At 31.6% G+C, this 17,253-nt stretch overlaps 2 protein-coding genes across 2 annotated transcripts; both read right to left on the reverse strand.

Annotated features, from left to right (window-relative positions):
• Positions 1–200: 200 nt before the first annotated feature.
• LOC134265938 (ficolin-1-like) lies at positions 201–3,467 on the reverse strand. The gene is made up of 3 exons (XM_062748140.1): positions 3,418–3,467; positions 2,811–2,978; positions 201–1,369 (listed from the first exon to the last, which is right to left on the reverse strand). Exons 2-3 carry the CDS (start codon positions 2,965–2,967, stop codon positions 1,125–1,127), a joined length of 402 nt encoding a protein of 133 aa, XP_062604124.1. The 5' UTR covers positions 2,968–2,978; positions 3,418–3,467; the 3' UTR covers positions 201–1,124.
• Positions 3,468–15,154: 11,687 nt separating this feature from the next.
• On the reverse strand, positions 15,155–16,635 carry LOC134265939 (fibroleukin-like; the record flags this gene model as incomplete). Its single annotated transcript, XM_062748142.1, has 2 exons — positions 15,155–15,336; positions 16,468–16,635. Coding segments are annotated over 2 exons (350 nt in total), but the record flags the coding sequence as incomplete, so codon positions are not given.
• Positions 16,636–17,253: the final 618 nt, after the last annotated feature.

Here is a 17,253-nt window from a genome sequence, read left to right on the forward strand (position 1 = left end):
TTCATTTCAGCATTGAACTATCAATTACCTTTCATTCCCAAATGTAAGATATATTCTTTTATCAACCTGTATATTGTATCCGCCTCCAAACCCTTAATAGGCTTCTCCTGTGACCCCCCCCCCCGAAAAAAAGTTTATCAATTAAAAAAAAAAACGATTTGATAAGGTTTAATGGACGATTTAAAAGGATCAGGGGGGATAAAATATACAGGTTTTTAAAGAGTATTTCTCATATTAGGAAAGGACAGGTGGTTTATTAAAAATGCAGGAAAGTAGAAAGAATTATCCCTTTCCGTGCGCAAAATTTAGCGCCGTAAAATTAACAACATTTACATCACGGGATATGTAGCATTTTTGTCTGAAAGACTCAAATATATGTCAATGTGATTTAAGGTTTCTGAAGGTGGATTATAAAACTTAAAACTGCTCAAGAAGAGCGGGGAATTTGATTTTCACTTATGACGTTACACTGAGGCCTTCAACGTTAATGTCATGAAAATAAATCATATAATACTTTGTTTTCAGTTAATTGGTTTGGCATTACATGCAGCATTTTCCACTCACTGTATATACAAAATACAGTACAAGTAACAAGTAATATTGGTGTTTGAAAATAAAATCTACGAAATTATCATCTCTACATCATTTATAAATTGTAACAGAATGAAATTCTAATTATCAACACACATGGAGATGACAGACTGATGGATACTATTTCTACCCAGTTATGTGACCTTTCACGGGGATAGTTGAAATTCAAGGAATGTATTAAAAAAAAAAACATTGTGTTTGTTGTTAACATACTTTATATCATTAGACTATTAATTATAAAACGACAATTGATAAAATAAAAACAAAACTTTTATTATGTAACAATATTTAATGCGATTTTCTTGTTTTTAGTAATTGATGTTACATGTACAACACTATCTTAAACGCAATACATGTTAGGACTTTTCAATAAATTCATTACACATAATAACATTAAATCTATATGTTTGATACATTGTATATATTAAAGAAACCACCATTATGTCTAAAAATAAAGTTTTCATCATTTATGATAAAAGTATATAACTTTTCATATCATGCGTGAACAAGTATGGATATAAAGATATAAAGTGTCAGTTATGTTTCAGCATCATAAAAGTCTCCTTTGTCTGTTTATTATCAGAGACTGTAGGATACCATGGTCTGTACCAGGATCCCGGGGACCACTGACCGTTAAGGAAGGCTTGGTGACACCAGTTAAACCACCAGCCTCCTCTAATGGCACTGTCAGCATCACAGTTTCTAGGAAACCCGTCGTTATCTCTGTCTGGGGTACTGAAGGACATCCCAGACAGATCGTGGCTTCTCATGCTGTCACCTAAAATACAATATTATAAAAAGATACAACAGTCATCTTCAGTCAATCTGTCATTATCTCTGTCTGGGGTAGAGAAGTGTCTAACATAGAGTCACCTATAAAATTATCAAAGAAAAATATAACATGAACACCTATTTCAGATTAGATCATTATTATTTACTAAACATTTAAAGCTTAAAGCATCTATAGTATTCAACAATAAAAACTTTTTTTTTTTGAATTACTTTATTTTAATTTTATTGCTTTCAATTACCATAGATGCAACTCTGTTTTCATTTAATATTTAACGTTGTTTTTCTGTTATCATTTGATTTCTTTTTTGACTTTATACGAACATGTTGATGAGTCTCAACAAAAATAAAAGATTGATTGATTGAATGTATGTAGTTTAGGGTCCCTTGAGAATTTTCACTCATATGGTGACGCCATCACTTGCCGGTTGAGAACTAGAAAATTTGTTTTTTAATACATGTTATACACGGCAATTGAGCAGTTCTCTAAGTTTTTCGTGACAGCATCTACTACGACACTTGACTTTGATTTATACGATCTAATCCAAAGTACCAGTCTGCACGTCCTACAGTTGGATTGGAACTCGCGACGTAAAGATTCCTTACTTCACGTCTCTAACCACCGCGCCCGCGGGTGACATCAACAAATTTAATTATTATTTCATTCATGTGAAGCCTTTTTTAAACATTGAAATTGGTAAGCCTATATACGTATATACATAAAGAAGGGATATTCAAAACAATAATTTCATGAACCAATAAATTGATTTAACATTAGAAAATAACGGTTTGATTTTTTTCTCTTCTATTTTTTTGGGGGGGGGGGGGTGGGGTGTGCACCTCATTAAGTAAACGGTACAGGAAACAATAGCTTTTCTTCAATTTTATCAACACATTAATCATTAAAATTCTTCAAATGTGTGCGACTACACTTACATACAATTTGTGTAATTAACTTCTTTCTTTATTGTTGTATTGATTTGTTAAGCCTACTATTTATATCTTCCACACAAAAGCGAGATAATTACAACAAGTCATCGTTATCAACTGTAATTAATAACATTTCCAATGCAAGTTTTGAATTTAATAATCGTTTAACACCTTAATTAATTTCTATGAATGAGTTATGTATCTGACAACATTACGCACAAGTATGCACGTAGTGTTTATGACGTGAAAATGTTCAATCTGTTAGCAATTTATTACTGATTGGCTCATATCGTATGGACTCTTTATTTTCAATATACAAGGACAATTTTACTTTCAAAATATTGATATCCACACATCCCCCTTTATTAATTACGTAACTCCAGGATTGATTCTCACAGAAAGAATTGGTATTTGTCCATCTGTCACAAGAAATTAAACTCTTTCTCCCTCTCTGTCCTTATCGGTCGCCATTCGTACTTTCTTTTTTTCCGTTTACCTACCAAGGGTCCCGGTAGCTGACCCGCCAAGAAAAAGTCGGTAGTTGTTGGTTTCTTCAGAAACAGAGAACTGGTTGTATAATTCATAGAGCTTTGTCCCATTAGTCAGTGTGGTAGATACGTAGAGGGAGGAGTTCCTTCCCTTGGTAAGTTGATGCATAACGTCATTTCCTTTAATATGTAATCGTTGTGCAATATATATAAAGAATCAATAAAGCAAAACATATCTATTTTATGTTGTCCTATACATCAACATATGCATATGGATGTGAAGGTATGCAGAAATTCCATTTAGGCAATGAACCTTCAACTTTTGAAATCAAAGTAGAGAAATCGTTATATATTGCATTTTTCCTAAATTCTTATGAACTCCATTTAATCCTGAAAAGAAATAAAATCTAATTAAAACAGTAAATAATACAGGTAGAAGAATTATCATCCCTAAAAACAACCTAAGATAATGTGCAGTTATGGAATGTGTACAATGTAAATAGCAAATTCATGGTTTCCTGAGGGAGGGAAATATTTCTGTGTCTGGAACCCGAATCCTTTGGGGAGCCATAAATTTGCTATGTCCTCTATAGTCATTCCATAACTGTATACAATTTACCTATCCAGTAGGAGTCATTAGGGAAACCAAATCCATTCTTGTAGTCTGTCGAAATTTACTGATCCACTAACCCGTTTCTGGATAGCCTGGAGGTTTTATTAAGTATAGGAGTTTTTTTTAAGTTTATTGTTACTTTCACAAGGAGTAATTTGGGGTTAATTAATAAAATAAATAATAAATATAAAGATATTATTATATATTATATAAAAATATAAATATAAAAAATAAAGTAAATATACGAATTTTTTAAAGTTATGATTTTAAAACAAATTCATACTAAAGTTTTCTTCATTTCTATTAACCCCAACAACTATTCAGAATAGAAAACAAATCTTTGTTATCAAATTTATGATATTATATATATTTTTATTCTACGTTGAAACTAAAAAATATCTATTTCGGAATTTTATTATCTTCCTGTAAAATAGGCCAGAAAAAAATCATTCAATGTTCATTCAGCGACAAGATATGATATCAGTTTAAAAATCAAAGATTAATATATTATTAGAGAAATCATAGGTAAAATTGTTGGTGGAGCTAAAGAGAGGGGGAGAAGAAACAGATGGAGAAATGAAGGTAGAGTGAGATTGCAAGAAGATGGATAGAGAGAAATTGAGGAGGGATAGAAGGATAGAGAGATCTTGACTGTCCACCTTCACCTTCTGTCATCATGTCACAGAAGACGCTGACCCTGCTGTTATTACCAAATGGATGTATCTCATACACACACCAGATTCTGTATTACCATGGATATAGAGGTCCTTACAATCTTTATATTTGTGTAACTCTGAGAAAAAAAAAACATGATACAATAATAATTGTAATATAAAATATACTCTGAAAGAGGAAGAGAGAGAGAAAAAAAGTGAGAAAAAGTTACCAGACTTGATGGTTTGCAGCATACTGCCTTTCAAATCTTCGTGGATGTTGGTCACATTTTTGGTCAGGATATTAAACATCTCGTAAAATTCTTCTTGAATTTTCTTTTGATTAACCGCTATCCTCGCGTTTTCACTTCTCAGGGAGTCAATTTTATCGTTTAATATTTTTATAGTCAGATCATTACAGACGCAGTAATTTTTTTCATTAGAATAAATTTGCTGAGAACTAGCCGTACAAAAGAACAAGCCGCACACGAAGATAGCCGTCCAAAACTCCTGCCATGGTTTTACTTGCACGCTGTCTGAAAAGAAGCTTCCCAAAACAATTCGTAGTTTATATATCAGTAAATCGGGAAGTTTAAAATTTTCCTAAATATGTCGCTACCGCAACACTTAAACGTTCTGCAGACAATTTTATTCTACAATAAAGAAATAACAAAAGAATAAAATATCCAGGATGCATTGGTGATAGGTCAAATTCAGAGTAAAGCTGGTTGTGGATAGCATAATAAAAGATCGGTAAAGATATGTTTTTTAAATTAAAGACACACAGAATAGATATGTTATTCTGAATTAAGGAGACTTGGTATAGTAATGTAATTCTGAATTAAAGATATCGGTATAAAATACACTAAAATCCGAATGAAAGAGACTTAGTATAGAGATATAATTCTGAATGGAAGGAGATACTTAATAGATTTGGTGTTTAAGGAATTAGTCTGATTTTTCACTTTTGTTATACCATATAAAACGACTTGGGGAAGTTTAGGCTTTATGAACCGCAAAGCGGTTTTTAAATAAAAACGTTAACTGTCTCAAGTTATGTTGTATCGTATAACATCAGTTGAAATAATCTTCATTCCAAATAATCTAATTTCAGTGTAGACAATAAGACAAATTTTCTTCCGGAAAACGGCTGAAAATTTAGGGATTATTTTAAAAGGTAACGTCAAGTGCAGTATTATGTTTTTGACGTAACTCATTGTGACGTAGGCAAGTTATGTTATAGAAAATATTATATGTTCCTTTGAATGATTCCAGCCAATGAAATTGTTTGATACAAGTGAAGTTAAATTATTTCGAATTAAGGAGGCTCTGTATATAGATATAGTTTTTTTTTTTTTTTTCGGTATAGATATGTAATTCTGAATTAAAGAAACTCGATATAGAGATGCAATTCTGAGTGAAGGAGACTTGGTATAGATTAATATTTACATGACACTTGTTTTGAATCTTAATTGTGTTGAAATCTATTGCATTCAAAACATCATAACACGGAAAGGGGTTCAAAAGGTTAAAGCATGAGTTATATTTTAACGTCACAAACATTGAACACTCAGGTTGTGCAAGGTTAAGAAGGAAAACAAACTCCCGCTCAAATTGACTAGAAAAATGAACCTCTATCCTCTCCCCCATCTCTCTCTCTCTCTCTCTCTCTCTCTCTCTCTCTCTCTCTCTCTCTCTCTCCTTCTCTCTCCTTCTCTCTCTCTTACTCAGTGCGTTCTTCAGTAAGCTGACTAGCTGTAGAGCGTAGTCCGTCATCTAGTCCTCTCTCTCTCTCTCTCTGCCTCTCTCTCTCTCTCTCCTATCTCTCTCTCCCTCTCTCTCTCTCTCTCTCCCTCTCTCTCTCTCTCTCCCTCCCTCTCTCTCCTCATGTTTATTTATCGTCATTTGCACATTTTTCCTTTTATCTATCCAAGGTCCCGGTAGCTGGTCCTGAAAGAAAAGTCTGTATTTGTTCGTTTCACCCTCAACAGAAAAAGAGTTGTATAATTCATAGCGCTTTGTCCCATTCAGCATATTATTGATATTTTAATAAAAAAAAATCATAAATACTATTCAAAACAACCGTCATAACTTAATTTCTGGTATTTTATTTAACAAACGTTTACAAAAAATAAATTTGATTATCTGCCTTTAAAAAAATTCTGTTATTAATGTAACAAAGCAAACTATTTCAAAATATGTCATAAAAAGAATGTTAATGTGCAAAAATTTGAATTCCCAAGATTTGAGTGACATCACTGCTTTGTTGAATGATGAATGTTTAAGTGAAATTGTTATTGTGATAGATATAAATCAAAAAAAGGAGGCAAAAATACGGAGAATGATTTTTTTTTCATTTAATATTAAATTTTTTGCATTTAATCATGCTAAAGAATTTATTTCTTGATTCTTTTTTTGTTAAGGTTTGGCTGCCTTCTAATTTGTATTTAATATTAAGTAACAGTAAGTATATAAAAATATTGCTTGAAGGAATAAGGAAGAAATTCTACGACGTAGAAAACAGCTAAACGAAAGAAAAAAAAAAAACATGCGTCTTAATGGATTGACTTCTTAAAAACAAGGGTTAAAGATGTAGAAGACTAAAGATACATTAAACAGAGATAAGAGAAAATAGACATAACTGTCATTAAATTGACATGATTTAGACGTTTACCGTTGATTTTTACTAAATTTAACATGTTTTTATTTAATTTTTAGAACTATAATGCATATTTTTTATGCAATAGGTAAAAGCAATAAAAAGGTACTACTTAAATTAATCTTTTCTTAATTAAGGAGATTCGGTATAGAAATGTAATTCAACATTTTAGAGACTTGGTAAAGGTAAGTAATTCTGAATTAAAGAGACTTTATAGATATGCATTTCTGAATCCAGGAGACTTGTATAGATACGGTAATTTTGAATCTAGGAAATTTTATAAAGAGATGTAATTCTGAAATGAGGAAATTCATTATAGAGAATTAGAGATGTAGCTCTGAATTGAGGAGATTCGGTATAGATATGTAATTCTGAATTAAGTAGACTCGGTATAGATATGTAATTCTGAATTAAGGAGACTCGGTATAGATATGTCATTCTGAATTAAGGAGACTCGGTATAGATGTGTCATTCTGAATAAGGGAGACTCAGTATAGATATGTAATTCTGAATAAGTGAGACTCGGTATAGATATTGAATTCTGAATTCAGGGGACTATATAGATTTGTAGTTCTGAATTAAGGAGATTCGGTATAGATATGTAATTCTGAATTAAGTAGACTCGGGTATAGATATGTAATTCTAAATGAGGGAGACTCGGTATAGATATAAATTCTGAATTAGAGAGACTCGGATACAATATGTAATTCTGAATTAAGGAGACTCGGTACATATATATGATTCTGAATAAGTAGACTCGGTATAGAAATGTAGTTTTAAATTAAGGAGACTGGGTATAGATATGGAGTTCTGAATTAGGAAACTCGGTACAGATATGTGATTCTGAATTTAAGTAAACTCGGTACAGATATGTGATTCTGAGTTAAGTAAACTGGTATAGAAATGTAATTCTGAATTAAGGAGACTCGGTATAGAGATGCAACTCGTAAATAAGAAGATTTGGTAAAGATGGAATTCTGAATCGAGGTGACTCTGTAAGAGATTTATATTTACATGACACATATATTTCGAATCTAAATTGTGTTGAAGTCTATGGCATTCAAAACAACATAACACTGAAAGGGGTTCAAAAGGTTAAAGCATTAGTTATATTCTAACGTCGCAAACGTCTAACGCTCAAGTCGTGCAGCATTGAGAGCGAAAATTAAAATTCGTACTCACATACACTCTCTCTCTCTCTCTCTCTCTCTCTCTCTCTCTCTCTCTCTCTCTCTCTGCTTTTTATAGCCATAAGCACATTTCTCCTTTTACCTATACAAGGTCCCAGAAACTGCTCCTCAAAGAAAAGTCTGTATTTGTTCGTTTTATCGGCAACAGAGAACTGGCTGTATGATTCATAGATTAAACATATTTGTGAAGTTTTAACAAAAAATGTATAATAGATATGCAAATCAAGATTCATAACTTCAGTTCTGGAATGCGATTTAACAGACAGGCGTTTACAAAATATGATGTGATATATGTTCGTATTAAACAAAAATCTTTTATTGATGTAACAAAGCAAACTATTTTAAATATATCATTAAAAGGATGTTAATTGTACTAAAATTTGAATTCCCAAGATAAGAGCGATATCACTTCCTTGTTCCAAATGATGAATGTATCAGAGAAATCGTTATTGTAGACATAAATTATAAAGGTGACAATAAAGAAATAAGGAGCATGATGGGTTTTTCCATTGAATATTAAAGTTTATGCATTCATTCCTGCTAAAGAATTCATCTCTCGAATATATTTTTGTTTGTAAATTTATGAATGTACTTCAATATGTAATTATTATAAATAAGTAGCAGTAAGTAAATATTAATTTTGTTTTAAGGAACATAAAAAAAATCCGTGACGGAGAAATACCTACACGAATAGAAAAAAAAACCTACATCTTAATGGATTTTTTTCTTAAGACAGTGAAAAAAAAGTTTTTTTAATCAACGAATCGTATCCATTTGTTTGACAGTCATACTCGTTTTTATTTTCCTGCTTCACAAGGAGTCCACGTGACTGTCCTGTCAATCTAAATCATTCAATACTGTACAGGTGTGAAATCTCTCTTTCACGTCTATTTCTGAAGATGCATATTTCTCTTATGGGATAATAAATTGTTGTGAGATGTGTATTGTTTCATCATATATATTTTAGTAACATTTAGTTTCTTGAACATTCCAGAGTGGTCAACATGTTTGGTCATTTTATCTAGAACATTCTTAAATTTTGTGTATGTCCAGATTGTTCCAGTATATCATGTTTTAACAATTTCTAGAATATTCTAGATTTATGATACTGTATAAATACCCTGTCAATTCGATGCATATACAATACTTTGTCGTATAAGCACCATTGAGGTACAACTGGGATATATTTTCACTTGGACATTGTGTGCAGCAACGGACACTCTGATGTATGTATTCTTAGATTCTTGCTAAGTTTGTACTTTATGTTTCATATACTTATTATATATTACTGTAAATAAGTTATTGTTAAGTTTAAATTGTGTTATTGATCTTTGCTGGCATTTAGGGTTATTCTGACCCATAACTGATTATGTACCAAAGAGTTTGAAAATTTCAGATCGTAGTCATGATTATTTTACACTCTGACGACTTGTCCACGATTTTACAGGACAACCCTCGTTGAAATGAAAATAATGTGAAATTTTTTGGTGATTGTTTTTTTTTGCTATGACCATTGCGTAATAGAATAGGTAAAAAGCAATGAAACAGTTCTATTTTAAATAATCTTTACTTAAGTAAGGAGAATCAATATATATATATATATATATATATATATATATATATATATATATATATATATATATATATATATATGTACTTCTGAATAGAGAAGAATCGATATAGATATTTAGATGTCATGTTATATTGTATTTGGTATTAAAATTTGTTGTATTCTATGGGTTCAAAACATCTTAACACTGAAAGGGGATCAAAAGGTCAAAGTTCTCCGTTTTCTTTCTCCACCCCTTCTCTTTCCCTCTCTCTCTCTCTATCTCTCCTCTCTCTATCTTTCCCTCTCTCTACTCCTATCTCTCTCTACTCACTCTCCTCTTCTCTCTCTCCAAGAAGAAAATGTATTTGGTCGTTTCAAAAGCAACAATGAAGTGGTTGTATAATTCAGAGGGTTTTGTCCCATTAAGAGTATAATAGATATTTTAATCATAAAAGTTATAATTAAAGGTACTTAACACAAACAAAAAAATGATGTATGGATTGATATATTTTTATTGGCAATGATAAATTGTGTTTGCTGACAAGGTCATTGAATCGACCATAGAACTTACGAAATGATGACTTTAAACGAGACTGCTGATATTCTTGTTTCGTCAACTTGCTTGACAATAATTTACCTCGTATAAGAAATTGTTCATACGCAGAGTTTTCTCTTGCGTTTTGTTTTTTCACGTCAAAAAAACGCAAGAGAAAACTCTGCGTATGAACAATTTACTGAGGAAGTGCAATGTCGAGAGAGAAAATTAAAACTTGTTCTCACACTGACTAGAAGCTGTACCTCTCTCTCTCTCTCTCTCTCTCTCTCTCTCTCTCTCTCTCTCTCTCTCTCTCTCTCTCTCCTGTTTTTTGATCGTCATTTGCACATTTTTTTGTCTTTTTACATGTACCTACCCAGTGTCCCGCTAGCTGATCCTCCAGGAAAAAGTCTTCATTCTTTTACCGTTTACCTACCAAGGGTCCCGGTAGCTGGTCCACGAAGAAAAAGTCTGTATTTGTTGATTCTGTCACAAACAGAGAACTGGTGTATATTTTATAGAGCTTTGTTCCATTAAGCAGAAAAAAGTTAAAGTCACGTTTTTCACATTTTGCTTTAGGCTTTATGTTACCATTTACATCTTTTTTCTAAAATAGAATATCCAAATATGACAGAAAAGTGTCAGACACATTGGTATTTTTTTTAAGTTTAAAGTAAGAGATAGCTCGAATCTATATAGAAATGTAAATGAATATTGCTTTTTTTTAATAAAACGGTGCCGATGTATCTAAATATTGATTTGAAGGCACAAGCAAAAAGTCTAGATTCATAATTAATAAATATTCATTTGACTGTCAAATTTGAAAATCCCACAAAATCAAAAAGATAATTTATCAGAATACACATTCTGGGTAAAGATCAGTGAGATATTTTCTGATGTACTGGATCAATCAGAGCTGTTCCTTTGACCTGTGAATCAAATGAAGAAAACTACGTCTTTATTAATCAAATTTTTAATAGTAGCAAAACTATTGGACAATCTATATGAAATTTGATGCTATCCGGTCGGATTCAAATATATTTCAGATAAAGGGAAACGATCTCTCCTCTCCGTTGTAGATTTAAGAGGAATTTTTTTATTCTTCTTCTTGCTGGGAACAGAAAGTGCCCTTTCCTTAAAAAACAAGAGAGATTGCAACTAGTTATCAACTGTGGGAAAAACAAAATGTAACAAAACATTTTTTAAATATATATTTATTATTAAAAAAATTAGATTTAAATCAATCGATGATCATCAAAAATACTTCAGAAGATAAAGGCAACAAACCAGATATCTTGGATATGTTAAAGTTATGGAATATTAATAACATACATGCACCTTATGATCTTCATTTAAACGTGAAAAACAGAAATAAACAGAAAGCCACAAGGGCCCAATATAATTAGGTCATCATTTGCGCATTGAGTTATCGACGGATTTTTAGGATGCTTTCTCGTACATGACAGTGAGCACACGTCCGGTGTGACTGGTCCACTGGCTCCTCCTTGGCACCTGACCCAACCTCGGATGTTTTGCTCTGTCTCCTATTGTGTATTATTTAATTGACTTTTGAGCTCAAATACTGTATTGCGAATTTTACTCGAGCATGTTTATTCATTAGTTAAACATTCTCAAGAATTTTCTATTCTAAAGTACAAGTATGAAGTAAATATTTTACATGAATATTATGGCTTTATTTTATTTGAAAAACATGATTTACAGATAAAAGATAAATAAGAGTACGTCTGCAAATATTAAAGCTTTCTTTTTAAATCATTGATAAAAATACATAAAATGAATCAAAGAAAAATATACTTCAATATTTCTCATTGTTTCTATACTTAATTACATAAAATAAATAAATATATTATACCAATGTATGAAGAGATCACACAATAACATGTATATAATTAAAATCTGTATATTACAAATTAGAGATTACGCAGTAGAATACACATAGTCTGTATTAATAAATCTAGACAGCAATCACTCACCAACACTACGAAAAGCTTACCTTGAAATCCTTCCACTCTTGATGTGATAGGAAACAAGACACAATATCATTTTCCTATATTTTTTTGTTTCATAAATGGATTACATTCTATTTTTACACGGAAAAGATATGTGTTGTGTAAATCTTTTCCCCCCTTTTTTTATTCTAAAATTATGGTGAATACCTTAATCTACTAAAGGAAAAAATTCCTGCTTTCTACTTCCTGTATATTTCTTGGTCTTCTGGTCATTATTAAAAATATGTACCTTTCTCATCTGTTTTAATTTGATTAGAAAAACATGTTTGATGCAAAATAAACAGTATCATAGGATTTAACAAACGAAAACCTTTTCTTTGAATACATTCATTTATAATTTTATTGCCTTATATGATTAAAAACGTATTACTTTATAATAATATATGAGTGATGTCATGCTGTCAATGGATTCTCTCAATTGTCCTTAGCCTACAACAATTTAAAAATAATATTTTTTAATTGATATATCTAACTTCTTGAAAAAAAATAATATAAGGTGTCTTTCTTCAATTGTTCCAGCTATATTTTTTTTCATTTCTCTCTAGAACTTTATTAAGCCTGTTATCATATCACACAACAATCAGTTTATTTGATAAGAGTTTAATGCACGCGTTAGAAAAGGGTGGATTTTAATTTTTGGAAAAAGCGAGATAACTCTGTTAATATTTTTTTACTCCACTGACCGGAAGAGGTAAATCCCCAAATTAAATCTGCCATTTCCCCATGTTTGTCATCTTCTTTCTTATTAAGGTGAAGTTCTTTTATTTACAGTTTATGTTTCTTTTTCTAAGGGACGAGATAGATGTCTATGTTAGGAACATGTTGTGACTGATACGAGAAAGCTAATTGTATGAATTAGTGTTATAGGCTGAAAAGTCAGAAGGTAAACAGTAACTTACATCAGGGTGCACAGGTGTTGGTATATTGTATTAATGCATGTGTATCTACATATATATACACTGAACCAAACTTCTAAGTGTTACCTAACATTTTTTGAAGGTTTAAAGAACAAATGCGAACAACATATAATTTCTTTAATTCTTGGTTAATGATACATATTTAAGTTCGATGTTGCATGAATTTTATGTAAGTATCTCGTCAAAATTTTAACCAAATTGTCAAGGAAATGATGTACCCTCAAAATGACAATTCACACAAAAAAAGTCTCGATGGAGAATGACCTACTACTCGCTCTAATTACTACAAGACAACCTTTATTGTTGGATACCATGTAACCCTGAATTGGAGATTGACCCATCTGCTGCCACACCTACATGCATAGATCTTTCCAAACCATTGAAATTGTGAGGAAGGGGGAGGGGGCTTTGACATTTACTTTAAAATCCCAGATATGTTCAATGGGATTCAGATCCGGGAATTTTGACAGTGTATCGCCACACAAATGCCTATTGATCAATATTTTGGGTGTGTAGCACGTAAGTGCGCCGCTTTTAGGATAATTCAGACTGATTGAGCTGATATAAGACTGCCCCGAGCACCGATTTCTTATAATTTTCGTACGATTGATATGGTTTGTTTTCATGTTTCTAAGATTTTTTTTCAGGACACTTTAATACTCTTTTAACCTTGTGTGATGCGAAATTTTCTCCTCAGAAGAAGATCAAGGTCACTTCCGGTGTGGTTAATTTTTGTCAAAAAGTTTCAAATTGTGATAAATTTGTGATGAAAAATAAGCACATCCTAAAAAAAATGTGTTTAAATGGGTTTTGATACTGTTTGATAATTTTTAAAAGTAAAATCAAGTACAATTTAGCACTAAAGTAAAAGTGAGTAAAACGTGGTGCAAAGATGGTCCAGATATCAACATTCAAACGGCTCTATTTTTTATTTCAATGGTCATTTTGCCAATATATTATGTTTTTTTAGTGATACCAGTTTTTTAAATTTGATACTGATCACAAAAAGATGCTTATTACACAGAACAAGTGCCGCAAAGTACAGATTTATTGTTTTTAAGCTTCGTCACGGAACATTGGTTTTCATTGGTGATATTGAATTTTTCTTTCTACAATTGTTGAGAACACTCATTATTGTAGTAATTTGAAAATATCATGCCATTCTATAAACTATTTTTTAAATGAAAACATGTATTTAAGTGAACACTTAGAAGTTTTGTTAAGTGTATTGCCTTAGGGCGAATATTTCTTTACTTATTATGTGACAGAGAAAATAGTTTTAATTGAAAGTATAACGTGATCTGGAGATAAAACGTGTTGATATTCATTAGATTACTGAGTAAATTTGACCTAATTTCTGCATCCCAGTATGCCTTAAGCATAATGGCTGCGCCCATTGTTAACAAGTTTGGGTGAAGATAGGTTGTTTTACTATGTAATTCAATTTTGTTGAGCAAGATTAAACCTATAAGTAAGAAAGAATAACTACGGAATAGATTATGTATTTTTAAGTCTATTTATTATAATTTTGTTGCAAGGAAAATCTTACCTAATCATAGTCACCAGACCTTTGGAATCCCACAGCACAGACTGGACGAGATATATTGGAGACTCTCATGATGAAAAAACCTCACTGAATTTTTATATCTTATTATCTTATATCCATAGGTGTGCACACATATTATGCAAAATTATATAAGTTTATAACAAAAGATAATGACTCTATTCTTGACATAATGATGAAATTAAAAAGTAACAAATTTAAATATATAATATTATTATGTGTAATGAACTTATTGAAACGTCCTTATATGTTTCAAACACAAAAATCTCTCGTTACTTGAGCGTGTACTTTGTTTATAAAGTGTCAAGAAAATGCTGCATTAAAACGTCAAATCAATGAATTGAAGAACAGAGAATTATATGATTTATTTTGATGTCAATAACGTTAAAGGTCGTCACAGAGCAACGTCATATGCGAAAACCAAACTTTTAGCAGTTTGAAGTTGATAAGTTTGCTTCAAAAACCGTTAAGTTATATTGGTGTATATATTCTTGTCAGTTAGACAAAAATTCTACAGATCCCATAAAGCAAATGGTTGTCAATTTACAGCACAAGATTTTTTGCGTACGGTTAAGAATATATATTTCTCTTTTCATGCATTGGTTAATAAAAACCTATCCTTTCCAAATTTAAGAAATACTTTTTAACCAACCTGTGACCAGGGACCGTTCAGGAAGGCGAGGTGACATCCGTTAAACCACCAGCCTCCTTTCCATCCAGCAGCACAGTTATGTCTAGCTCTGTCGTTATCTCTGTCTGGGGTGGAGAAGGACATCCCAGACAGATCATAGTGATCAGGAAAAATAGTGTATAACATACGGTTACCTGTAAAATTATCACAGAAAATTATAACACCTATTTCAGATTAGATCATTATTATTTACTAAAAAGTTAAAGATAAAATCATCTATAGTACTCAACAATAAAATCTTTTTTGATTTTTTTTAAAATTATACTGCTTGTAATAATAGTAGATGAACATCTTTTTCATTTAACATTTTTCTTAGTTTCTCTGTTGTCCGTATATTGATTTCTTTTTTGACTGTATACGAACATGATGATGAGTCTCAACAAAAGGAAATAAAAGATTGATTGATTGATTGATTATATGTAGTTTAGCGTCCCTCTCGAGCATTTTTCACTCATACGGTGACGCCATCACTTGACGGTTGAGAGCTAAACATTTTGTTCTATAATACATGTAATACCGGTTCATTGAGCAGTGAGGTAAGTTTTTTGTCCCAGCGCTTACTGCGACACGGGACCTCAGTTTATACGGTCTCATCAGAAGGACCAGTTTGCACGTCCTACAGTGGAATGGGGACTTGCAACGTTAAGATCGATTCCTTACTTCGCGGCTCTAACCACCGCGCCACGCGGGCGACGACAATAAATGTAATTATCATTTCATTCATGTGAAACCTTTGTATTGAATATTGAAACTGGTAAGCATATATACATACATATAAAGAAGGGATGTTCGAAAAATAATTTCATGAACCGGAATTCTTCAAATTTGTGCCACAAGATGCAATTAATGTATTTAACTTCCTTTTTTATTGTTGTATTGTTTTTGTTAAATCTACTGCAGTATGTATTTCTTCAACATAAAAGCGGGATAGTTACAAAACGTCATTGTTATCGACTGTAATTAATTACATTTCCAAAACAAGTTTTTTTTTAAATCCAATAAACTGATTGGCTCATATAGAATGGACTTTTTAAATTACAAGATAAAAAATTATTTTCGAAATATTGATATTCACGCTTTACCCTTCCCCTCTTTCTGAATAATTATCTAACAAAAGGGCTGCTTCTAAGAGTAATAGTTGGCATTTGTCTATTTGTCACAAGTAATTAAACTCTCTCTCTCTCTCTCTCTCTCTCTCTCTCTCTCTTTCTCTCTCTCTCTCCTTATCAAGTAGGTCATTTGTACATAGTTTTTCTTTTACCTACCCAGTGTCCCTGTAGCTGGCCCCCCAAGAAAAAGTCTGTATTTGTTGATTTCGTCAGCAACAGAGAACTGGCTGTATAATTCATAAAGCTTTGTCCCATTGGTCAGTGTGATAGATACGTAGATGGAGGAGCTTCTTCCCTTGGTAAGTTGATGTATTACGTCATTTCCTGAAATAGTTAATCGTCGTGTAATATATAAAGAATTAATAAAGCAAAACATGTTCATTTTATGTTGTCATATAATTCAACATATGATTATGAGGGTATGAAGAAATTTGTAATTGTATAGTGTATTCAGCAATGAACATACATGTTTTGAAATCAAAGTGGCGGAATAGTTATATATTGTATTTTACATAAATTGTTATCAACTTCATTTTAACTGATAGAAAATAAAATGCTAATCAAAACTGTTAAAAAGCAGAAGAATTATTATCCCTTAAACCAACATAGGATGTTACACAGTTATAGAATGGGTACAGTGTTATGGGTCAGAATAACCCTAAATGCCAGCAAAGATCAATCACACAGTTTAAACTTAACAATAATTTATTTACAGTAATATACAAATCATTAAGTACAAACTTAGCAAAAATCTAAAAATACATACATCAGAGTGTCCGTTGCTGCACACAATGTTCCAGTGAAATTATATCCCAGTAATACCTCAGTGATGCTTGTACGACAATTGTATCTATGCATCGAATTGACAGGATATTTATACAGTAATATAAATCTAGAATATTCTAGAAGTTGTAAGTACATGATATTACTGGAAAGTTCTGG

The sequence above is a fragment of the Saccostrea cucullata genome, unplaced genomic scaffold (genome assembly GCF_032062105.1).
Source record: "Saccostrea cucullata isolate Sc308-1 unplaced genomic scaffold, CSIRO_AGI_Scuc_v1 ctg10508, whole genome shotgun sequence".
Classification (NCBI taxonomy): domain Eukaryota; kingdom Metazoa; phylum Mollusca; class Bivalvia; order Ostreida; family Ostreidae; genus Saccostrea; species Saccostrea cuccullata.

What these genes read in the sequence shown, in the direction of transcription:
- LOC134265938 (XM_062748140.1), bottom strand. Translation starts at nt 2,967, where the DNA reads ATGCATCAACTTACCAAGGGAAGGAACTCCTCCCTCTACGTATCTACC. An exon ending in GTCAGCTACCGGGACCCTTG is followed by an intron (nt 1,370 to 2,810) that starts GTAGGTAAACGG and finishes ATTGTATTTTAG; the next exon opens with GTGACAGCATGAGAAGCCAC.